This window comes from Balaenoptera borealis (genome assembly GCF_965194805.1).
Source record: "Balaenoptera borealis genome assembly, chromosome: 2".
In the NCBI taxonomy this organism is placed as follows: Eukaryota; Metazoa; Chordata; class Mammalia; order Artiodactyla; family Balaenopteridae; genus Balaenoptera; species Balaenoptera borealis.
In genome coordinates, this window is record NC_138867.1 from 8,689,636 (window position 1) to 8,715,846 (window position 26,211).

The 26,211-nt window shown below is 43.1% G+C and overlaps 2 protein-coding genes across 3 annotated transcripts in view; one reads left to right on the forward strand and one right to left on the reverse strand.

The window, feature by feature from the left end:
• SEMA5A (semaphorin 5A) overlaps positions 1-16,467 on the reverse strand; it is a 506,976-nt gene extending 490,509 nt beyond the window's left edge. For both annotated transcript variants that reach the window (XM_082382601.1, XM_082382604.1), the window contains exon 1: positions 16,332-16,467. The gene's annotated coding sequence lies outside the window, so the exon portion shown is untranslated. The remainder of the gene's footprint in view (positions 1-16,331) is intronic.
• LOC309623056 (uncharacterized protein) lies at positions 8,515-21,052 on the forward strand (the record flags this gene model as incomplete). The annotated part of the gene is made up of 5 exons (XM_082379595.1): positions 8,515-8,621; positions 15,231-15,425; positions 16,091-16,281; positions 16,394-17,279; positions 19,672-21,052. The coding sequence occupies 5 exons, from the start codon at positions 8,515-8,517 to the stop codon at positions 19,694-19,696; spliced, it is 1,404 nt and encodes a 467-aa protein (XP_082235721.1). The 3' UTR covers positions 19,697-21,052.
• Between the last annotated feature and the right edge of the window lie 5,159 nt (positions 21,053-26,211).

Here is a 26,211-nt window from a genome sequence, read left to right on the forward strand (position 1 = left end):
GGGACCCAGGGGAAGGAGCAGTGACCCCAGGGGAAACCGAACCAGACCTACCTGCTAGTGTTGCAGGGTTTCTTGCAGAAGCGGGGGGTGGCTATGGCTCACCCTGAGGACAAGGACACTGGCAGCAGAAGTTCTGGGAAGTACTCCTTGGCATGAGCCCTCCCAGAGTATTCCACTAGCCCCACCAAAGAGCCCGGGTAGGCTCCAGTGTTGGGTCGCCTCAGGCCAAACAACCAACAGGGAGGGAACGCAGCCCCACCCATCAGCAGTCAAGGAGATTAAAGTTTTACTGAGCTCTGCCCACCAGAGCAACAGCCAGCTCTACCCACCACCAGTCCCTCCCATCAGGAAACTTACACAAGCCTCTTAGATAGCCTCATCCAAGAGAGGGCAGACAGCAGAAGCAAGAACTACAATCCTGCAGCCTGTGGAACAAAAACCACATTCACAGAAAGATAGACAAGATGAAAAGGCAGAGGGCTATGTACCAGATGAAGGAACAAGATAAAACCCCAGAAAAACAGCTAAATGAACTGGAGATAGGCAATCTTCCAGAAAAAGAATTCAGAATAATGATAGTGAAGTTGATCCAGGACCTCAAAAAAGAATAAAGGCAAAGATCGAGAAGATGCAAGAAATGTTTAACAAAGACCTAGAAGAATTAAAGAACAAACACAGATGAACAATACAATAACTGAAATAAAAACTACACTAGAAGGAATCAATAGCAGAATAACTGAGTCAGAAGAACGGATAAGTGACCTGGAAGACAGAATGGTGGAATTCACTGCTGCAGAACAGAATAAAGAAAAAAGAATGAAAATAAATGAAGACAGCCTAAGAGACTTCTGGGACACCATTAAATGCAACAACATTCACATTATAGGGGTCCCAGAAAGAGAAGAGAGAGAGAAAGGACCAGAGAAAATATTTGAAGAGATTATAGTCAAAAACTTCTCTAACATGGGAAAGGAAATAGCCACCCAAGCCCAGGAAGCACAGAGAGTCCCAGGCAGGATAAACCCAAGGAGAAACACGCTGAGACACATAACAATCAAATTGGCAAAAATTAAAGACAAAGAAAAATTATTGAAAGCAGCAAGGGAAAAATGACAAATAACATACAAGGGAACTCCCATAAGGTTAACAACTGCTTGCTGCAGCAGAAACTCTACAAGCCACAAGGGAGTGGCATGACATACTTAAAGTGATGAAAGGGAAGAACCTAAAACGAAGATTACTCTACCAGGCAAGGACCTCATTCAAATTCAATTGAGAAATTAAAACCCTGACAGACAAGCAAAAGCTAAGAGAATTCAGCACCACCAAACCAGCTTTACAACAAATGCTAAAGGAACTTCTCTAAGTGGGAAACACAAGAGAAGAAAAGGACCTACAAAACAAACCCAAAACAATTAAGAAAATGGTCATAGGAACATACATATCGATAATTACCTTAAACGTGAATGGATTAAATGTTCCAACCAAAAGACACAGGCTTGCTGAGTGGATACAAAAACAAGACCCATATATATGCTGTCTACAAGAGACTCACTTCAGACCTAGGGACACATACAGACTGAAAGTGAGGGGATGGAAAAAGATATTCCATGCAAATGGAAATCAAAAGAAAGCTGGAGTAGCAATACTCATATCAGATAAAATGGACTTTAAAATAAAGAACGTTACAAGAGACAAGGAAGGGCACTACAAAATGATCATGGGATCAATCCAAGAAGAAGATATAACAATTATAAATATATATGCACCCAACATAGGAGCACCTCAATATATAGGGCAACTGCTAACAGCTATAAAAGAGGAAATTGACAGTAGCACAATAATAGTGGGGGACTTTAACACCTCACTTACACCAATGGACAGATCATGCAAACAAAAAATTAATAAGGAAACACAAGCTTTAAATGACACAACAGACCAGACAGATTTAATTGATATTTATAGGACATTCCATCCAAAAACAGATTACACTTTCTTCTCAAGTGTGCACGGAACGTTCTCCAGAATAGATCACATCTTGGGTCACAAATCAAGCCTTAGTAAATTTAAGAATACTGAAATCATATCAAGCATCTTTTCTGACCACAACACTATGAGATTAGAAATGAATTACAGGGAAAAAAACGCAAAAAACACAAACACATGGAGGCTAAACAATACGTTACTAAATAACCAAGAGATCACTGAAGAAATCAAAGAGGAAATCAAAAAATACCGAGAAACAAATGACAATGAAAACATGACGATCCAAAACCTATGAGATGCAGCAAAAGCAGTTCTAAGAGGGAAGTCTATAGCTATACAAGCCTACCTCAACAAACAAGAAAAATCTCAAATAAACAATCTAACCTTACACCTAAAGGAACTAGAGAAAGAAGAACAAACAAAACCCAAAGTTAGCAGAAGGAAAGAAATCATAAAGATCAGAGCAGAAATAAATGAAATAGAAACAAAGAAAACAATAGCAAAGATCAATAAAACTAAAAGATGGGTCTTTGAGAAGATAAACAAAATTGATAAACCATTAGCCGGACTCATCAAGAAAAAGAGGGAGAGGACTCAAATCAATAAAATTAGAAATGAAAAAGGAGAAATTACAACATACACTGCAGAAATACAAAGCATCCTAAGAGACTACTACAAGCAGCTCTATGCCGATAAAATGGACAACCTGGAAGAAATGGACAAATTCTTAGAAAGGTATAACCTTCCAAGACTGAACCAGGAAGAAACAGAAAATATGAACAGACCAATCACAAGTAATGAAATTGAAACTGTATTTGAAAATCTTCCAACAAACAGAAGTCCAGGACCAGATGGCTTCACAGGTGAATTCTATCAAATATGTAGAGAAGAGCTAACACCCATCCTTCTCAAACTCTTCCAAAAAATTGCGGAGGAAGGAACACTCCCAAACTCATTCTATGAGGCTACCATCACCCTGATACTAAAACCAGACAAAGATACTACAAAAAAAGAAAATTACAGACCAATATCACTGATGAATATAGATGCAGAAATCCTCAACAAAATACTAGCAAACAGAATCCAACAACACATTAAAAGGATCATACACCATGATGAAGTGGGGTTTATCCCAGGAATGCAAGGATTTTTCAATATACGCAAATTGATCAATGTGATACATTATATTAACAAACTGAAGAATAAAAACCATATGATCATCTCAATAGATGCAGAAAAAGCTTTTGACAAAATTCAACGGCCATTTATGATAAAAACTCTCCAGAAAGTGGGCATAGAGGGAACCTACCTCAACATAATAAAGGCCATGTACGACAAACCCACATCAAATATCATTCTCAATGGTGAAAAACTGAAAGCATTTCCTCTAAGATCAGGAACAAGACAAGGATGTCCACTCTCACTACTATTATTCAACATAGTTTTGGAAGTCCTAGCGACGGCAATCAGAGAAGAAAAAGAAATAAAAGGAATACAAATTGGAAAAGAAGAAGCAAAACTGTTACTGTTTGCAGATGACATGATACTATACATAGAGAATCCTAAAGATGGCACCAGAAAACTTCTAGAGCTAAACAATGAATCTGGTAAAGTTGCAGGATACAAAATTAATGCACAGAAATCTCTTGCATTCCTATACACTAATCATGAAAAATCTGAAAGAGAAATTAAGGAAATACTCCCATTTACCACTGCAACAAAAAGAATAAAATACCTAAGAATAAACCTACCTAGGGAGACAAAAGACCTGTATGCAGAAAACTATAAGACACTGATGAAAGAAATTAAAGATGATACAAATAGATGGAGAGATATACCATGTTCTTGGACTGGAAGAATCAATATTGTGAAAATGACTATACTACCCAAAGCAATCTACAGATTCAATGCAATCCCTATCAAATTACCAATGGCATTTTTTACGGAACTAGAACAAATCATCTTAAAATTTGTATGGAGACACAAAAGACCCCGAATAGCCAAAGCAGTCTCGAGGGAAAAAAGCAGAGCTGGAGGAATCAGACTCCCTGACTTCAGACTATACTACAAAGCTACAGTAATCAAGACAATATGGTACTGGCACAAAAACAGAAATATAGATCAATGGAACAAGATAGAAAGCCCAGAGATAAACCCAGGCACCTATGGTCAACTAATCTATGACAAAGGAGGCAAGGATATACAATGGAGAAAAGACAGTCTCTTCAATAAGTGGTGCTGGGAAAATTGGAGAGCTACATGTAAAAGAATGAAATTAGAACACTCCCTAACACCATACACAAAAATAAACTCAAAATGGGTTAGAGACCTAAATGTACAACCAGACACTATAAAACTCTTAGAGGAAAACATAGGAAGAACACTCTATGACATAAATCGCAGCAAGATCCTTTTTGATCCACCTCCTCGAGTAATGGAAATAAAAACAAAAATAAACAAATGGGACCTAATGAAACTTAAAAGCTTTTGCACAGCAAAGGAAACCATAAACAAGATGAAAACACAACCCTCAGAATGGGAGAAAATATTTGCAACTGAATCAATGGACAAAGGATTAATCTCCAAAATATATAAACAGCTCATGCAGCTCAATATTAAAAAAACAAACAACCCAATCCAAAAATGGGCAGAAGACCTAAATAGACATTTCTCCAAAGAAGACATACAGATGGCCAAGAAGCACATGAAAAGCTGCTCAACATCACTAACTGTTAGAGAAATGCAAATCAAAACTACAATGAGGTATCACCTCACACCAGTCAGAATGAGTACTATCAGAAAATCTACAAACAGTAAATGCTGGAGAGGGTGTGGAGAAAAGGAACCCTTTTGCACTGTTGGTGGGAATGTAAATTGATACAGCCACTATGGAGAACAGTATGGAGGTTCCTTAAAAATCTAAAAATAGAATTACCATATGATCCAGTAATCCCACTACTAGGCATATACCCAGAGAAAACCATAATTCAAAAAGACACATGCACCCCAGTGTTCACTGCAGCACTATTTACAATAGCCAGGTCATGGAAGCAACCTAAATGCCCATCGACAGACAAATGGATAAAGAAGATGTGGTACATATATACAATGGAATATTACTCAGCCATAAAAAGGAACAAAACTGGGTCATTTGTTGAGACATGGATGGATCTAGAGACTGTCATACAGAGTGAAGTAAGGCAGAAAGAGAAAAACAAATATTGTATATTAACGCATATATGTGGAACCTAGAAAAATGGTACAGATGAACCGGTTTGCGGGGCAGAAATAGAGACACAGATGTAGAGAACAAACGTATGGACACCAAGGGGGGAAAGCGGCAGGGGGGTGGTGGTGGTGGTGGGATGAATTGGGAGATTGGGATTGACATGTATACACAGATGTGTATAAAATGGATAACTATGAGAACCTGCTATATTAAAAAAAAAAGAAAATAAAATTCAAAAATTCAAAATAAATAAATACCTTGTAACAAACAAAACAAAACAAAAAAATAGAATATTACTCAGCCATTAAAAAGAATGAAATAATGCCATCTGCAGCAACATGGATGGACCTGGAGATTTTCATACTAAGTGAAGTAAGTCAGACAGAGAAAGACAAATATCATATGATATCACTTATATGCAGAATCTAAAAAAAGAAAATATGATACAAATGAACTTATTTACAAAACAGAAACAGACTCACCAACTTAGAAAACAAACTTATGGTGACCAAAGGGGAAAGGTGTTGGGGGGGGCAGGGAGGGATGAATTCGGAGGTTGGGATTGACGTGTACACACTGCTATATTTAAAATGGATAACCAACAAGGACCCACTGTATAGCACAGGGAACCCTGCTCAATAGTCTCTAATAACCTAAATAAGAAAGTAATTTGAAAAAGAATAAATACATGTATATGTATAACTGAATCACTTTGCTTTACACCTGAAACTAACACCACATTGTTAATCAACTATACTCCAATATAAAATTAAAAAATTTTTAAATAAGATAAAAAGACAGGGTAGCACTCACCTGAAGAGTAACAGCGATAAACACGAGGGTTCCCACACTCTTTCAAGCAAGCAGCCTTCCCTAACATGCTTTTGACTTTTCGTAAGTCTACCCCCACAGGCTTAATTAAACTGGGTGTTCACTCAAAGGTGCAATTAAAGAAGAACCCACAAAGGGCACTTGGCCCTGCGGGTCTCCCACATCAATCCCCGATCTGAGCCGTGCACTAATTGTGCCCTTTGCCCGGGCCTCTTAATGATGATTTTTGCCAAGCCTCCGATCACGATTTTAATTCTTCCCACTTATCCCCATCTCCAACAACCTCCAGGCAGAAAATCTGGGCCCCGAAGCCAGTTCTTCCGGCAAACATACATTTTTAATTTAAAAACGAAAGATTAAAAGCCCATTGAGAGACACTTAGCGGCGAATCCAAAACCTGCATCAACGTTCACGCACTACCACCAGAAATGAAAGAGACTCCAGATCACAGATCATCCGGGGGTGAACTCGTAGCCTCGCTTTGTGGGTCACAACCTCCATGGCGCCCACTCCAAGGGGCAGGTTGGCCAGTGTCCCAGTCCAATGGGGCTGTGCTCCCACGCAAATGTGTGACATGGTGCTCCGTGGCTCTTCCGCAGATCACAAGCTCGCTGATGACAGGAAGGATCGGAGCTGTGATTGCTTTTGCAAAAAAAGGATCACTGTCTGGGTTGCAGGAGGAGGACAGAAAAAGTCAGTATAGAATTTATTAAAGGAAAAAAAAAGACTAAACGGAACCAAAGTTCTCTGGAGTGCAGAAGGATTTCCAGCATTCAGGACACTCTTTTCCTTTCTGTGTCCCTTCTTCATGTTGACCCCAAGCCAATGCACCAATGGAGCTGGGCATTCTGATAGAGGACAAAGATCTGGGTGACACTCTGGAGAAGTATGAAACAAGATCTGCACCTGACTGAGTTTCTCCTCTAACCCATACTTCCTAGGTAAGAGGTCATGATATTCTTTTCCCTCCTGACAGAAAAGAGCAAAGTAACTGGCCACCAGAAGAAAAACTGAGATTCTTCTGAAAGATTATCAAGGAACTCAGGGTCCCAAAGACTAAACGAAGAATGTTTATCTGGTCTTCTCTTTCCCAAACTCACTCCAAAGCTAGTACTACTCCCATTCACAAACCCAAACAAATAAATCAAATATACTTCTAAAGTGGGTTTGAATCTGAAGTGTTTGATCTTCTGTTATTATTTTCATTATATGAGAAAAAAAAAAAAAAGTCCCTTTTAAATACTACGTAGGCCTTGGGAAGTACTATTCTTCCTAATCAAAAACGTAAGGTATGTTACTCTCTGTGTTCTCCTCCCCACGTTGGGCAAGTCAGTCTCCCCTCTAGCCATGGTCCAAGTTCAAAGCATTGATTTCCTTGAGCCTCCCTCAATAAACAATTAATTCATTGACAGACACTCTTCTTAAAAGTGTCTTCAAGGTATTTGAATTGACAAGGTATCTAACCACTATGAAGACTGACTGTTCCCCTCTATGGTCTAACTGGGGTTTACAGCTTTAGCAACTAACGTCCAAGCACTGGTATTTACTCCACGGAGTTCAAAAGAAGTGGACCTTACTGCACAGATTCCTGGGTCAGGGATGAGTGCGGTGTGGGACATCCACAAGGCCCTTCTGCCAGTACCATCTCTGGGGTGTGTCCGCCAAGATCCCCACTGTGAGCCCTTTACCACCACGGACTTTCCTCTGCACCAAGATAAACCACAAGGAGATGGAAACCCAGCAGGTGGGCCTGGAGAAATTGTTCGAACTTAAATAAAATTTTCAGGCGTCAGCTTTCCAGTGAATGAATCTTTGCAATTCTTACTCACCAGCTTGCAGTTTCCTGAATGATTTCTTTTCACGAGCTGGCGACAGAAGCTAGGGATTCCATCACTGCTGGCAGACAGAGTAAATCTGGCTCCAGGCCTGACTTAGGAGTCTGCTTAGGAAGCCTTGACAGCCAGTGTGCCCTGCCTGGAGGGGCAGAGCTCCGGGACCTCCCATCTCCACCCTCACCCAGCCCCACCCCCGACTACGGCACAATTTCCATTCATGAGGGGCATTTACACTGGTTTCAGATGTGCATTGTAAGGAAAGTGGGGATAGACAGGTAGAGTGGGAAATATTGTCAACTCAAGCATCTGGGTTCAGGTATCCTCACCTTCCTGGCATCAGCTTTGTGACCAGGGGCCAGGGAAGTGAGAGTTCAAGGTGGAGAAGAGGAAGGGCCTTGAGAAGCATAGCTCCAAGGCTTCTGATCTCTTCCATCAGGACGCAAGGCTGAGGGATGGAGAGGTTCCCACTTCTTTCTCACAACTGCTTCTCTCACCTGATAAGCCGATGCATGTTTCTCCCAGCTCGAGAGCACCATCAGATGTGAAACAAATGCTGGGATGAAATTAAACAGCCACTGCGTTCCCGTCACACTTGTAACTGACCTAGATGAGGACTGACCTATACGAGCCAACATGAAGCAGCCCAGGAATAAGACTGAGCCAAAGAGCATGTCTGTCGATGAAACCTATGGTATCACATCATCCAGCAGCAGCTCTGAATCCCCAGAGCAAAGAGCCAGGTACTGGAGATGCCACTGTCTAAACAAAGCCTGGCAAGTCCCTTTCACATGGGGGAGGGAGTTGAAACAGAGGAGGGAAGGGCAAGAGAGTGAAATGATAGGCAATTCACATGTATCTCTACCCATAACCTAATCTCAGCTTGTGCTTTAAACTGCAAAAACATGTCAAAGAAAAATAGAAAGAGCCAGAAGTGATCCTATGGCTCTTCTTCTAATGGGGAAAAAAAAAGGCACTCTTCACTTTAACCATTCAGGCTCTGGGCATTCAAAAATCTGCATTCTGCCACTGGCTCTGGCTGTTAGAAGTAACCTCACCAGGGAAAGCAGAAGCTCTGCTAAGTGAACAAGGATACAGAAGCAGGTGTCGTGCACTTCGCTCCATCCCAGGAAAGCAGCAACCCTTGGCGAGCAGAGCCATGCTCTGGGAGCCCCAGACCCTGCAGCTTTAATGAGATCAGGAGACTGTATGTTTTCAAAGATTTCCACCCCCCCTCCCGGAGCGATGTCCATGTACCAATAAAACTGGCAGAAGAGAAGTATCCTCTAACAAACGACTGGGAATCGGGGTGTAGCAAACGTTGAGTAGCCAGGTGGGCCGATGAGTTTAATGGATTTGATTCGGTTCCATGGTCTCATCTGGAAACAACCTGGGTTTGCTTGTTTTCATGACAGAGATCACAGCTCTGATACACTTCCCAGGAAGTGCCGCGGGATCAAAGAGACGCTGCTCATCCTCGCATCTGGTGGCCAAGGCACTAGGCTTTGTGAAAATCCTGGAAACACAGACACAATTCCCAGGAAACACAGCAGGATTTGTTTAGGCCATGGCGGTTTCACGTACTCTAACTTTAGAGATTATGTCCCAGTTTTCTTTTTTTGTAAACAACTTTACTGAGGTATAGGTTACATGACATAACATTCACACACTGTAAGTGTACAATTCGACGATCCTTAGTAAATGTATAGAGCTGTGTGACTGTCCCCACAATGCAGTTTTAGAACGTTTCCATTGGCCTGAAAAGTCCCACCTGCCCATTTGCAGTGCCTTCCAACCAGCAGCCCCAGCCTCAGGCAACTGCGAATCTGCCTTCCGCCTTCACAGGTTTACCTTTTCTAGACATTTCCTATAAATGGAATCATACGACATGCGGTCTTTTGTGACTGGCTTCTTTCACTAAGCACAATGTTTCCAAGTTCACGCTTACTGCAGCCTCTATCAAGAGTTCATTCATCTGATTGCTGAATAGTAGTTCATTGTATGGCTAGACCACATTTTATTTATCCACTCATCTGTTTCAGCTTATTAAATCTATAAATCCAACTAAGTGACAAGGCTCATGGGCCTCCTCGCAGAAATAAAATAAGAAAGGCTTCCCTAGTTCTAAACTATTCTAGAATTTCTAAAAGTCTCTGTAATGTGTGAAAATACATCATGAGGATACAATACATTCCCTGGAATTTTTGTGCCTATGGGTGGGCGAGGGGAGGGAGCTGGTTTCAATAAGTAAACAACATCCCTGAATTTCACTTTTTTATGTTTTAATAAACATAAACTATTTGAATACACATAAAGTGTTTTATGCTAATCTCCAATTCCAGCAAGGTCATCAACTCACGGAACAAGCATTTACAATGGTGCAAATAGCCCTGTATTAGGATATGTGAAGTGCACAGTCTTTGGCTCACAAAGACATCTTTATTTCAAGACTGTGCAAATAAATCAGTTTGGGGGTATTTGAAACACTTTTCTCCACCTAAATAGTGTTTAGCTTCCACGGTTGGCCCCCAAAGTCTTAGTAAAGTCACAGCCTTTATCCAGGACACTATATCGCAGTCTGTACTATTTATATACCACGTAAAGGCATCTACCGATTCATTCACTCACCACACGTACGAACCCAGGGCAGCCTGTGTGCCAGGCGCTGTGTTAGACACGGAAGACTCACCAGTGGCAGTCTCATGTGGCTGCTGAACTTCCATTCTCTGTTGGTGAAAGTCTTTAAGAAATACAGCATGTTGGGTTGGAGCAACCCAACATCTTCATCGCTCTGGTAGGGAAGTCCTACCCCACCTCCTGGCTCCTCCTCCCCTTCTATCTTCTGGAGGACCTGCTTCTAAGGGGAGGACCCCCAGGGGCGAGGCAGGCCTGACATCCTGACCCACCAGTGCCGCCTGGCCGTCTCCAAGTCCATCCACATGCTCCGCCCGCATCCTCTGTGCAAGGCCCTCCCGGGACCTCTATCTGACACCCCTCAGTCACACGGGGACAGTTACGCCACTGTCAACTGCTGCTGCCCTCATCACCCCTCTGCAGCTGGCCTGCGACCTGTCCAACCACCGCTGACATCGCTCCAGCACAGTAGGCGGGCCTGTTCCATGGGGACCTCTCCCTGGCCATCAAGTGCTTCATTGGAGGCCGAGGCCTCTCCCAACTGCCCTGCCCAATTAGGCAAGTACTCCATTAAAGCCCGGGCTTCTGGTAATTTATTCTACCCAGCTTTCCTAGCACTAACTTTCCCAAAGTCAAGTCCACAGCTAGAAGAGGCAGGAATTGACTTGACAGGCGTCTCAGAAGCAAATTCTTACTCAGTTCCCACATGTACCTCGACTGGCATGAACCATGGCTTAAGAGCAATGTCTGCTGAACAAAGAAAGGAAGGTTAACATCCAGAGCAATTATTTTTGCTTCATGCCACCAGTTACAAACAATGTTCTCAGCTTTACAATCGGTGAAGTTTTACAGCAGATCTAAATCTCAGCCACGTAAAAGGAATCACAGAAGCAGGGTGTGATGCTAATGCCCATTTGGCTGCAGGATGTCCAGCCATAAATGTCCCTGGCCTCCGTCGGGGACGCTGGCCTGGCACTGAGAGCTTGAGTAGTCCTGGCCGCAGGGCAGCTGCATCCTTGGTGACTGACTGAGCACAGCCTTGGAAGCCCTCCCCAAGATGTGTCACATCTCCAGTTTCTTTTACAGAAAGGGAAGTTCTTTGTATGGAATTGCACTGGGGTCAGTTGGTGAGAAACGGGTCTCTTCCGGGAAGTCACAGCAGGCACTAACCATCTTATGTTTCTGCAGACAACTTAAGGAAACGGCTTAGCAGAATTTTTCTTAATGCTTTTTTTTTTTTTTTGACTCTGTTTTTCTTTGCATAGGCATATCATATATCGTTGCCAAATGCTGGGTGAATTTGAACCGATTGAAAGAGGCTCTATTTCCTGTGAACAATTTGTCCTTGCTCAATCCTGATTGTCACTTGCCTAGAACTTATTTAATTTCACATCTCAGCAAATACAGTATTATTTCTCCAGTAGAGTTGTCTTCTGATAGCATCAGTCTCCTGGTTATTTATCATACATATCTGTAATTGAATTACCTACTGCAGTAATGTAATCTACTCTCAAATGGACATAAAAATGCAACATAAAATAAAATTGTTCCAATGTGTACCTCCTCATCATTCTACGTGAATCCTAGTGTAGCTGATTCCCCAGAGAGATGGTGACAAATAATGAATGACAGATGGGAAGATAAAGATTAGTGAGGTCATGGCCTTCCAGAAATAAAAGAAATTCACCCTCTAAAACTTTATTCTCTTCTAAAATATAGTGTTTTTCAATATTAATCAGGAAGCCAATTCTAGTGTATGTAGGAAAAAAAAGAGTAAAGAATGGAATGATTTAATTTTTTCCAAATGCAACAGTACTACGCTAATATATTTTAAAACTTAGGAAAGAGAAGTAAAGTGCTCAACTTTGCTCTTGTCAAACAACCATTCATCTTGGACAATAAAAGAAGGTAAAGAAAAAGACAAAGACGACAGCAATTCCTTTGAGAAAATTTTCTGTTTTCTTGAGCCCACCATTGGGTTCATACTCTTTTAAATGTCACACCCCAGGGAACTATATAACTTATCTTTGAAGTTGCTTCAGAATACTCTGCGAAATTCAGAGCCAAGTTTCCCTAGCTCTAGAACCTTTAGATGGCAAAGATTAATTGTGTCAATACTAGTATGTTATAATAAGTTACTTGTTATACTGGACCTTCTCTTGGATCAAGTTTTCGTTTGCTTTGCTCTGTCTGGCATAAATTCTGAATCAAAACAAGTTTGTCTACGTATATTCCAGCTTACTTTAATTTTTTTCCTCTTTTCTTGCCGTTAGAAATTGATTCTATATATATCTAAGATAACCAGTGCCCGGTAAATTCATCAAAGAAATCAGTGATATCTTTATCAAGCACAACAAAAGCTGCTTCTTCAAACTGCTTCCCAATGAACTAGCTACTCCTCACCTGTTGAATTTATCTTTAAAATGCCACCAATTTGTGCAGGAATTAAAGACAGCAGATTGCCCCCTATCTACAGCTGATTGTTTCTACAAGGCAGCAAGCAGAGTGATAAAAGCCAGTAATTTTCAACAAAACTTCTGCATCTCAATTTTAAAAGGTAGCCAGAGACATATGTGAAAATGTCTACGTTATCAACAACAGTACACAAAGATAGTATAAACAACTTAAAGTGCTTATGTGTACTCATCTTAGGACTCAAGAAAATCGTTCACTTTCTCTGTATAAACATGCAAATAGACGCGTGTGGGCAGAAGTGTACCAGGTTCTGCACACAAACTTTGCACTTCGGTGTAACTCAATTTGCTCGAGGGCAAAAGCTACATTTTAAAAATTATTTAACTCTAAACATAAAAACGTGTCACTTTGGTGTTATAATTATACTCTAAGCAATTTGTCTGCATACCTGTAGCAACAATGTCAGGAGCATTTTTAAACACAAATATGGTGTGATTTTAGAATCAAGAATTATGGGGGATTTACTGCAGGATGTGGGACTTTTCTCAAACACCTGTGCGTAGACTACTCCATAAACGGAATCCTTGACTCTGACATATTATAAACTAATTAACTTGTTCTGTCTCACAAACTGGAGGATTTGTGATCCAAATTTCTTGTTAGGGATTAGTTCCTAACCTTAGTTAACTCTAGAGTTGCTGATCACTTGTTTACATAATGGAATGCCTTTAGACCTTTGGCTGGACCTTTAATAAAGGTCTGTTCCCCCCTCCGCCACTTTCCGGTATGCATATCAGAAGCAAAGCCTTAATTTCGATGACTTTATAACAACAAATACAGACATTTGGAATCATTAAAAATAATCACGAAGTTAATAAAAATTATGTAATGATTCAGCTAAGCAGCTCTCTCTAGTATCAGGGGCGTATGAGAGAGTCCCAAGGAACTAGCATCTGTTATTTTGAGCAATTAGCATACAACACAGAGAAAAGTTTGCTGCTTTTTAACATCTCCGATCAAGAATCTAAAGTGAAGCAAGATTTCTCACTACAAAGCTGTGAGTGGGGATTCAGAAGGTCTACAAATGCTAACACTTAAGCAAAAGATTAGAACGTGCATAATTCATCATGCCCCACTGGCCGACACCTTTTAACAGCCACTGCGCTATACGTTTCTATGTTTCATCCTATACGAACATGGAGAAGGAATCATTTTAAAAGGAGACAGCAGTGAAGAGCACAGGCTTAATTTTACCTAGTTTTGAACATCTCAGAAACTTCTTTTGGACAAAGGAAAGCTTTACCACCCAGGAGACCAAAGTCTTTGCTTGCAGCAGGAATCTCACAGCTGTTTGCCATTAAAGCAACCAAATAAGTTAGTGCAGTTTGTAAAAGGCATAAAATGATTAGCATCATTCATCTTCTCCCTATTAAGGAAGTACGTACAAGGCTAAAAGCATGTAAAAGCAGGTACCAGTTCATCACCCCCACGATTCCATGAGCGTGCAAATGATGAGCCTGAGCTGCTATTTCGTGGCAAAGTTTCTGCAAGGAAGAAACTCAAGAAAAAAGAAATCTGCTTCAAGGGGCCCAAGCAGTTACATTTCAGACTGCTTTTTCATTTAAGACAAGCATGGCAAAAAAATCTTTGGGGGTACAAAATCCCTGTTTCCTCTGCAGTAAACGCAGACATAGCAAAAGTTATTGAAATGATACACAAGTTAAGGTATTATCTGCTTGAACTGAAAGTGTGAATTGGTCGCTCAAAATAGTGTATGATAAATTTTACCCTCTCTTCAATAATGAAAGTGGCATTAACTAGCAATTAATTTAGCAATCCTAATTAGGTGTTAAAAATCTTCCCTGGTAAAGTCTGTTTTTGTCTTTCTGTGTCTCCTTAGGAAAGACTAACTCTATAATTAATAACATACATATCTGTCGTTTCCAAAGGTGGCCATCGTGACAGAGCTCTTCTGGATAAGCTAACTGTGACATACAATTGTTTTGCTTAAATACGAGATTCAACATAAACCTCAATTAAAAAAAAAAAAGATGCGACAATCATTTGTAACTCCTGGCATTTTAACTAATGTGCACCTGAGAACTTAATGTCAATATTAAACATAACTCACCTTATCTTCACTCAATTTCGATTTCTTTCTGAGTAAATACAGCGGTCACAGGGAGGAAGACAGATGCACAAACAGGAAGAGTTTACAAGGATACGTTTGTCTCTGAAAGGAGTCTTTCTACTTAAGGGCCTTGAGTTTGGAAACCACCTTTCCTGTCCCTTCTTCTAACAAGGCTGACAGCTCCCTCAGGTCAACAGATCAACTCCTCCACCACCCTCCGCCTCTGTGAAATTGCTGCAAGAGCCGCCTGGTCTCGCTCTGCGGACTCGGACCTCCACCCACTCACCCAGCACGATGCTCCTGGCATCCTCTCGCCCTTTTCCTGCGCTCGCTCTCAGCGCCCCCTGCCGGGGATCCCGGGGACGCCGCAAGTGCAGGAAAGTTAAATCCCAACTCTGAACAGCCGCATCCAGGTACAAAGCGAGGAAAGGGCGAGGAGGTGAACGCGCTTCCCGCCAAAGCCCGGGGAATCGGGATCTGACTGCGCTAGGCCGGGCACCGAGCGCCGCGGGGAGCGATCCCGGGGAGATCACTCCTCGGCGGCGGCTCCTTCGCACGTCTTCCCTCCGGCCCCGAAATCCTGAGCCAGGGGATGCGAAATCGTGGAGCGGCGTAGAGATGCCCGCGGAAAGGGACTGGCCTGGCTACAGCCCACGGAGCAAGCGGTTCCCCAGGCCCCTACATCCCCGGCCGCGACGTTCAGGGCGACCGCCAGACTCCGTCTCCCTCATTAACCAAAGCGCTCGGTGGAGTTGAGCCCAAGTCCCACCGCCTCCCGGGTTCTCGCGGGCGCCGCAAAGCCCCAGTAACTCGACCAGAAAAACCTTGCCCCAGGCGGCGATTACCGGACTGCGAAGTGCCGGCCACCGGGACCCCTGCCTTTAGCTCCCGACGATGCGAGCCTGGACACGCGCCGGCTGCGTGCAAAGACCTCCACTGCGCACCTTATGGAGGTGTTGGGTAGGGGTGCCCTCTCTCCCACCGCCCGGGCGCCCACCGGGTCGCTTCCGCTCCTTACCTCTGCACACTCAGACCTCTGCAAAGGCAGACAAACTTCCAGCCAGTGTACTCGCTCAACTGTGCGCGCCCCTGCACTAACGGTAGTCCAGACCCTGCCCCCGGGCTGCCCCCCGCCCAGTGCCTGCAGATCGACCCGGCCCGAGATCGACTTGACCCACCCGCCGACCACGGCCGCCCCCGGGTCCTGGCCCCAACGGGGCTCGGTCGGGGCTGCGGCTACGGTCACGCGGGGACGGGGCGGGGGGTCGCTCACCAGGTGGGAGGCGCGCTCCTCGTGCCAGTCATCCAGCGCCGGGGACCCGGAGCGGCTCTGAGGGTCTTCTTCAGCGCCCGGCGAGGGAAGTCGAGGCAGCAGCCGCCGCCCCCGCCACTTCCCCACAGCCACCCCCAGCTCGCTGCGCTCCGGGCTGGGGCGCCAGCTCGAGCGCCAGGCGCACCGTCCCCGGGCGCACGGGCGGACCGCGGTTGAGCAGGTTCGCGCCCAACGGGGTCGTCAGACGAGGAGGCAAATTTGGGTGCTCCAGCCAGCTCCGCAGAGGAGCCCGAGTGGGAGAGGGGAGCCCCTCGGATGCGCCACAAGGGCCGGGCCGCCCCAGCCGAGAGAAGTGGAGGGTGGGGGCCGCCGCCGGGGAGGGACCGCGAGCGGCCGGGCGCTGCGGAGCCCACCCGCGGCGGGAGCGCGGCGCGCGGGAGCGGACGCAGGGAGAGCAGCCGCCGCCGGCGCCGCCTTCCCAGCGAGTAGAGCTGCGCGGGGAGCACAGGCCGGGAGCGCGGGGCCGCCTCGCCCCGCCCCCGGCCCCGCCCCGGCCCCGCCCCCGCCGCCGCGCCTCCTCCTCCTCCTCCCAGCCCGGCTGAAACCCGAGCGCCCCTCCCCGTGCCTGACCTCCCTGGGCCCCTCTCCTGACACCTCCCCTTCCCGGGACCGGACCCCCTCCGCTCCTCCGGCGTCCCCCCGGACTCCAGGGGCCCCACTGCTGCCTGCCCAGTGCGACTGCGCCCGAGCGTGGACTTTCAGGGACTCCCTCTCGCCCGCCTTGCAGAGACTTTCTGTAGCTCCTCCGCCCCCGGTCCCGCAGCTCCGACGTGGCTGCTGCGGGGGGAGGGGGCCGGGGGGAGAGTGCGGGGGCGGCATAAAGGGCCGGAGGCAGCGCGGGCGGAGACCCGAGATGTGGCGCGTCCACTCCGCCGGCCTCAGCTCCAGGTACGTGCGCGTCCCCCGGCTGAATGCGGCCGTGTGATGAGAGCGGGGGCAGGGGCCGCGGGGTCCTCCCGACTCCGAGTCTGTGATTTTGTTCTTTCTGTGCGACATCCTCCTGCGCGCTCTGAGCTGGAAACTTCTTAAAGACCGAGGGAGTTGCTGCGGGTTCTTGGAGGAGTGATTTGGGGGTGCGCCTCCCGGCTAGATCGGGTCAATTTCGGCAGAGTTGAGTTAGAGAAACGAACAGATGCGGCGAACCAGGGAGGCAGGTCAGGGGGTCCCCAGGTGGCCACGCTGAGCGTTAAGAGAGGGGCCCCCAGATGGACAAAGTCATCTCGTCCAATTATGGGGCAAATGTTATTGATACTTGCTGCCCTTTTGCCGGATGTTTCGCCTTTATCGAGCGAGTACTCAGGTGAAAAGATTCGTAATTGGAAAGCAGAGTACCTTTCAAGACTCCTGAAATTTGTTGCAAAATTTGTTGATACTCTGTTGCAAAACTTCGGCAGGGAAAGCTGTAGGGCCGCGCCTGACCCTCTCCTTCTGGATGGGGGTGGGGAACAGTCTCTCTGAGCCCTTTTTTCTCCATCTCGGCCTCAAAGAGTGGCTTTCAAGTTTCCCTTGCGTATGGAAACTCATGAACGTCCCCACCACGACCCTCTTACCGCAGTGACAATGGAAAGCTCTACGGCCCACATTCACACAGCCGCTCCAGGGCCAGTGGCCGGGTCTTGGGATTCCCGATAGTGGGAGTGGCCCAGCGTGCCCAAGACTGTGCCCTTGAGTTCATCTACAAGACAAAGAACCCATCTCTGGCTGCAAGGTGTCATGGCTCCCGCTGTAGCCACCCAGATCCAAGAGAAAAACAATCGAAAAACAAATTGACATTGATTTGTCTTTATTTTCTAGAAATATTTTTTAATAAAAGAATTAAATGAAAGTAGTTCCGCAGGTTTCCATGGAAGCTCAGCCCAGCCTCAGAACTCCAGCCTCTCTGTAGCGCTGGTGATGGAGCTGCTGTGGGTACTCAAGGCCTCACTCGGATTTCCTTTAAGACGTCCGGAGGAAATGTCAGTAGCTGGGCGGGTCTCGGAGGTGCATTCTTCCTTGGGTTGTGCTGGGGGCGCTCAGCCTGGTGCCTGGCAGCTGCCGGGCCTTAATGAAAAGCTTAACACGCCTCCTTGTGTGCTTGACACGTGGGGCACTAGCTCCATTCCCGACATTCCGATTCTCCTGTCTACGTGGCACAGAGGCCCAGGAGCGCTCCCCCGGGAGGAGGAGGCTGGCCAAGGTCTAGCCCGGCTGCTCTGTCCCTGGGGAGGTGGGAAGGGGAGGGAGGACACTGCCTTACACCTGCCCTTGCAACCCTTGGGTGGATATGCTGACCTTGTATCCTCCAGACGCCAGGGCAAAGGGAGAAAGAAACTGGAACCCAAATGTGTTTAACTACTCCTTGTTCTTTGCCCCTCAACACTACAGTTAAAGGCGTTAAAAAAAAAAAAAAAAATTCTCTGCATATAGAGAGCTAAGCAGTGGGAAGGAAGTAGCTATCTACTCCATAACCCAGGAGGGCTAGTAACATTTAACTCAATAAGTTATGTAACTTTATGTGTATGTTTGGGGGGGTCGATTTTACAGGTACTTTACAGACTATACCGAAGCATTATTAAAATATGTATTTTTAGTGATAATGAATTACAAATACATTAATAATAAAAATGAGGAATGGGAGAAACCAAATAATAATTTAGGGTGCATCCTTAGTTTTAAAGCAAAATGGAACTAAACTGAAGTCATGATTTTGCCTTGTGACCTGGAGAAAGTTCCTGAACTTTTCTGAGGTATAGTTTCTTCATCAGGAGCTTAAACAAACCTGATGGCACATAGGTCCTTTGTAAACATTAAAGGAAAAAGAAAGTGACATAGGTGAAATACTCACCCAGGGCCCAACACAGAAGTAGGCTGTCTACAACAAAAATTATTTAAAAGAATCCACAGGTGTTTCCTTTTTCCAAATGCAATTTCTGGGATTTTTTCCTTAAAACTACTCACTGAAGAAATTCTGGCATTAAGCTGCTACACATCGCAGTCAAAACTGGAGGTGATCATTTCAAAACAAAACCGTTTAGTTCTCTTCCTTTAAAAATGAAATCATAGCTTTCCCTAAACTGTGTTAGGTAAGCCGTGCAGTTAATGTAAAAGAATGAGGAATCCAACCAAACACGTGGTGGAAATGATGAATTATGGGGCGCTGATTCATGTGATTTGAAAAACGCCATCCATTTCCTGATTCACCTCAGTTTCTGGGTGGAACTGTGAAGGATCTCTTATGTCTCTGAAATAAGTAATTGATTTTGTCTTGTCTCTACTTCCCTCCCTTGTGCTTGAATTCCAGCCACATGGTTAAACTGCCACCTTAGAGGAGAGAAGCCGGGAGGGGGCTGCAGAGAACATCACCCAGAAGAGCTCATGATGCTGCTGTGGGTCACAAGTGACCTTAAAGGGAAACCTTGCTGTTTGTGATCCTTACAATGCGATGAGATTATATTAATATCATGAAAAACTTCAGCCCAGAAGTTGTGACTCTGGACATTTACATCGTAACTGGATTTTCCTACCAATGAGGCGGGAACACATTACAATCACCATCAACATACGTTCTCTTTTCACCCCTGTTTTCCTTCTTTTAGATCCATGGCATTTAAGAATTGAAACAACTGCTGGATCATCTGATCAACCCCATCAGTTTTTTTTTTTCTTAAAATGGCCAAACATTGATAAAAAGATATCTGTTTGAGCATCACTAAAATTGCACAATGCTGCTTTTTGTTCACCAATTTTAAGTATTTGGAAGACCCATGATTAAGGTTGCAGGTGACATTGGGATGCTCCCCAGAATTTTTACAGATGAAGAATCACCGAGAAAGGAGAGTTCAGGGAGTCGTAAGCTCCTACTCACATCCCTTGAGCTTCCCCAGAAACTCTTTAGGTTTTTTTAACCCAAGAAACGCTCACTCCCCTTTTGGTGTAGCAGCCCACTCCCCTGGCAGAGGTAAGCAGACCAGTTTTGTTCAACAAAAGCAGCCCAGAAACTAGGACAGAATAGAAAGAATAGTTATAGCACATCTGAGAATGAGCATGGGCATGGGACAAAGTGCAATTTCCTGGACCTTAAATGGAAGGACCAGGTCAACCACGTGGGCACCAACGCTCTGCCAGTCTGTGCACTGGACATTCCATCGTGTCCCCTTCTCTGAAGTCTCAGTTTCCACCCAAGTCCATCCAGGGCCTGCTTCAAGCTTCCCACGTCTGGTCAGGTGAACATGCTTTGCCACTGCCGGTTGTTCCGTACAGGTTAGCACAGAGTAACCTGGCCCTCGCCCCATCCAGGTGAGCTCTGGTCACCAATGAGCTCTCTTGATCTCACTTCACAGGTGAAAACCACCTTCCCAGACTTCACAGCCACGTTCAAGGGAACAGCCTGCTTAAAATCTATCATCTACTGCGGACCTCAGCAAGAACTCAAGGATACAACAATCAGAGCATATATTCAACAAGAAATGCTCACTTATTTTTTACTTAGAAAAGCTTAGTAATTAATCTCACTTTCAGTAAGGGTCTATTAATAAAAGATGTGTTTTACCTCAGCTATGTATCCAGAAGACCAAAGTATTCTAGAAATCTGAAGTATTTTTCCTTGTGTTTATGGTTAAATGTCTAGATATATTTTTCTAGCAACCCACTTTCCTTAAAATAAAATCGGTATGCTCAAAATACCTCAAGTCGCCTTTTTATAAGTATTGTATGGGCGGGGTTGGGGGGGGAATGCTAAGTTTAAAAGATTGTGGGAATACCTAGAGGAAATGCAAATGATTTGCAGCATGGAGATAAAACACTCCTGAGTGTAATTTTCTGACATTGAGCCTTGTATATATCTTGAGTATCTATAAGCAAAGAAAGACTGTACTTTTAAAAATATATATATGTTTAATACTTATTAATGGCCTCTATATTCCTCTGTCTTTGGAAATAGAGCTTTGGTGGGGAAATAAGTACATTTGGGAATATATTTTAAAAAATAATGTTTATCCTACATAGATTTAGAAACACAAATTAGTCTGTCTTAATTTATTCCGTCATTTACCAGGGAGATCAACTCATAATGATCTTGAGTTCAATGAAAAGAATATCTACTAAGTGAAATTACACCAGTAGGCAAAGTGTCTTCTGAAGCAAATCGGCAGGAAGGTGAACTGTTGAAGATCCTGTCGCACCGTCTGTCAAATCTCATTTCGGACCCTCCTTTCCATTCCCATTATTGTTGCCTCAATGCAGAATGTCAACTTCTCTCACCCGAAATACCAACCCCTCCTCTTACCTGTCTCCTTGTCACCCCTAGTCTATATCACTACACCACAGTGATCATCTGCAAACAGCAACCCCTGCCCCCATCACCCTTAATAACACAGACCCCCTGATTATATTTAAACTGCAATCTTCCTGGCTTTGAAAATAATTTTTTTTCTTGCACCTAGGTTTGACCGTGGAACTTAGCCATGACGAATAAGATGTAAGTCCCTGGGATTCCAAGGAAGGCTTCATAAAGCGGGGCAACACCTACCTGGGTGTACTCTTTCTTGCCCTTCCCTCCCCCTTCCAGATTCCTGCCTGGAACTTGGTTGTGATAGTTGTGATTCCAGCCACCATCTTGGATTTGTTAGGTAACCTTAGGATATAAGCTATGGATAGTAAAGCTGGGAAGGAAAAAAAAAAAAAAAGGCCTGAATCCCTAGTGACTTTACGGAGCCTCCTTATCAGCCCGGGATTGCTACGTGCAGACTTCGTAACATGAAAAAGAAATGACTTTCCCTTCTGTTTTATCCATCATTGTCTCTATTCTGGTTTTCGCAGAAGAATGGGATTTCTAACTGACAGAACATGGAAGACTCTTCCAGATCCAGCGTCCCTGCAGGTTCATCTCTCAGCATTACCCCCCATGCAGCCCTCCTTCTCTCCATCCCTCCCTCCCACACTGCTTTTCTGCTTTCAGTATAGTTTGTTGCCTGGCATGTGCCCAGCACTTGGATGCAGGTTGAGTAGAAGGGAGAGCAGCACAGCCAATGCCCGCCCTTTCAGAATTACCTTGGGGAGGTGGGAATCAATGACTGATCTCACAAGTATGTCAGCATAAGCCCTGGGAAGTGCTATGAAAGGCAAGTTTAGGAGTGTCTGCTTTAGTCTGGGGAGTCAGAACAGGCGTCATTGAGAAGGTGGCATTTGAGCTGACATTGGAAGGATGAGTAGTGACTAACAAGAAAATGGGGGAAGAGAGTAAGATTCCAGGAAAAAGCAGAAATATTTAACTTTAGAAGTTAACTCATACACAGTTGTTAAAATATCAAGGATAGTAATCATAATTGCAAAAGAACAGCCACAGATACAATCTTCTAAAACAGTAGAGAGGAAAAAAGATGAAATAAAGACAACTTGATCAATCCAGTAGAAGGCTGGAAAGGGAATGAAGACAAGTGTAAAGAAAAAAATTGTAGAAAGAAAAACTAGAAGAAATTAAGTAAATATATAAAATCCAGTTATATCAGAAAGCGCAATAACACCAAGGGAAAAAATACATCAGGCAAACATCAGTCAGAATAAAGCTAGTTTACAAATACTAATATCAGAAACACAGATATTTAGATTAAAATCTTTTTCAGTAAAAATATTTACTATCTAAAAAAGATTCAGTTTATTAGGAAATACAAATACGTATACAACTAACAAAAGAGTTTCAAAATATAAAAAGTAAAAATCTACAGTATTGTAAGGAAAATCACAAATCCTCAATCATTGATGGAGCATATTTCTCTCACTAATTGACGGATCCACAGGAAAAAAAATAGTATGAATTTAGATATCCTGAGAAAAGCAATTAGCAAGGTTATTCTAATGGATATATCAAATGCTCGTGCAAGATTTAGAAAAATTAATCAAGCCTGGGGCTGCAAAGCAAGCCTCAATAAATTCTGAATAGTTAGTACCATGATTAGGTTACAAATTAATAATTTAAAAAAAAATTTAGAAAACTTCACACGTGTCAGTTGTAAGCCATATTTCTAATAACACATGTGACAAAGAAGACATAATGGAAATCAGAAAAATTCATATGTTGCATAAAAATACAACATGTAAAACTTACGTGATATAGGTAAAGTCATATTTACAGAGAAATTTAGCCTTAAGTGAAATTTTAGCAGTGAAATTTTTTTCTTCCAACTTTATTGAGATATAATTGACATGCAGCACTGTATACGTTTAAGGTGTACAGCATAATGATTTGACTTACATCATAAAAAGATTGTCACAGTGAGTTTAGTGAACATCCACCATCTCATATAGATACAAATTTAAAGAAATAGAAAAAAATGGTTTTTTGGGGGGATGAGAACTCTAAGAAGGACTGCAATTAACAAGCTAAATGTCTAACTCAAAAACCCAGAGAGGGTTTCCCTGGTGGCGCAGTGGTTGAGATTCTGCCTGCCAATGCAGGGGACACTGGTTCGAGCCCTGGTCTGGGAAGATCCCACATGCTGCGGAGCAGCTGGGCCCATGAGCCACAATTACTGAGCCTGCGCGTCTGGAGCCTGTGCTCCGCAACAAGAGAGGCCGCAACAGTGAGAGGACCGCGCACCGCGATGAAGAGTGGACCCCACTCACCGCAACTAGAGAAAGCCCTGGCACAGAAGCGAAGACCCAACACAGCCATAAAAAATAAATAAATAAATAAATAAATAAAATTTAAAAATTAAAAAAAAAAAATCAAGTAAGGCTTCCATTTCTTTAAAAAAAAAACAAAACAAAAACCCAGAAAAAGAACAGAGCAAGGAAAATAATGTAGTTACTATCACATTTTAATGAAATAGGCTATAAAGATACAATAGAGAGAATGGACAATACCGAAGCTGTTTTCAAAAAATCATAAAAGATTAATAAAATAGACCTCTGAAAAGATATGTAACTCACTAGAAAAAAATCAGCTTTAGAAAACTAACTAAAGAAGAAATGAAAATCCAAAAACACTTACAACCGTTCAAGAAACTGAATCAGTAAAAAGAAGAACAAGCAAACAGGCCTGCATGGTTTTCTAGGAAGATTCTACCAAATATTCAAGGCACAATTAATCCCTATTCTATGAAAGTTATTCCAGTGAATACAAAAACCATACACCAAACTCCCCAAAATTCAAGGATGTTTTATCATTAGAAAATATACCAATATAAAGCACCTCATCAACAGAATAAAAAAGAAAAACCGTATGATCATTTCAGAAACTACATAATATGCTTTGATAAAATTCAACATATATTTATCATTTTAAAAAACCTCTTAGCTATTAGACTAGTAGTAGAAACCTAAATGTAAGACCGGACACTATAAAACTCTTAGGAAAACATAGGAAGGACACTCTTTGACATAAATCACAGCAAGATCTTTTTTGACCCACCTCCTGGAGTAATGGAAATAAAAACAAAAAAACAAACGGGACCTAATGAAACTTCAAAGCTTTTGCACAGCAAAGGAAACTACAAACAAGACAAAAAACCCTCAGAATGGGAGAAAATATTTGCAAATGAAGCAACTGACAAAGGATTAATCTCCAAAATATATAAACAGCTCATGCAGCTCTATATTAAAAAAACAAACAACCCAATCCAAAAATGGGCAGAAGACCTAAATAGACATTTCTCCAAAGAAGACATACAGATGGCCAAGAAGCACATGAAAAGCTGCTCAACATCACTAATTGTTAGAGAAATGCAAATCAAAACTACAATGAGGTATCACCTCACACCAGTTAGAATGGGCATCATCAGAAAATCTACAAACAACAAATGCTGGAGAGGATGTGGAGAAAAGGGAACCCTCTTGCACTGTTGGTGGGAATGTAAATTGATACAGCCACTATGCAGAACAGTATGGGCGTTCCTTAAAAATCTAAAAATAGAATTACCATATGACCCAGCAATCCCACTACTGGGCATATACCCAGAGAAAACCATAATTCAAAAAGACACATGCACCCCAATGTTCACTGCAGCACTATTTACAATAGCCAGGTCATGGAAGCAACCTAAATGCCCATCGACAGATGAATGGATAAAGAAGATGTACATATGTACAATGGAATATTACTCAGCTATAAAAAGGAACAAAATTGGGTCATTTGTAGAGACGTGGATGGACCTAGAGACTGTCATACAGAGTGAAGTAAGTCAGAAAGAGAAAAACAAATATATATTGACGCATATATGTGGAATCTAGAAAAATGGTACAGATGAACCGATTTGCAGGGCAGAAATAGAGGCACAGATGTAGAGAACAAACGTGTGGACACCAAGGGGGGAAAGTGGTGGGGAGGTGGTGGTGGGATGAATTGGGAGATTGGGATTGACATATATACACTAATATGTATAAGAAGGATGACTAATAAGAACCTGCTCTATAAAAAAATAAATTAAATAAAATTCAAAAATTCAAAAAAAATAGACTAGTGGTAGAAAGAAATTTACCTAATCTAATAGACTATCTCCAAAAAAAAAAAAAAAAAACTTGACGTTTAATTGTGAAAAGTTGGAGATATTTACTTGAAAGAGAAGATCAAGACCAGTATGCACATATCAACACTTTTATTCAACACAGAAACAATGGTTGAAAAGGAAGGAACAAACTTTAAATTACAGACTGTATAAGTGTCTCCAGTAAAACCACTTAAGAACATCTACAGATAAATAATTAGAATAAAGAGAAAGTTCTGCAAGGTTGCTAGATAGAATCTCAACATACAAATCAATTGTGTTCCCATAAGCCAGCAGCAAATAGCAGAAAATATAATTTAGAAAAGATAACTTAACAAAAAAAAACAATTTTTACCTAGGAA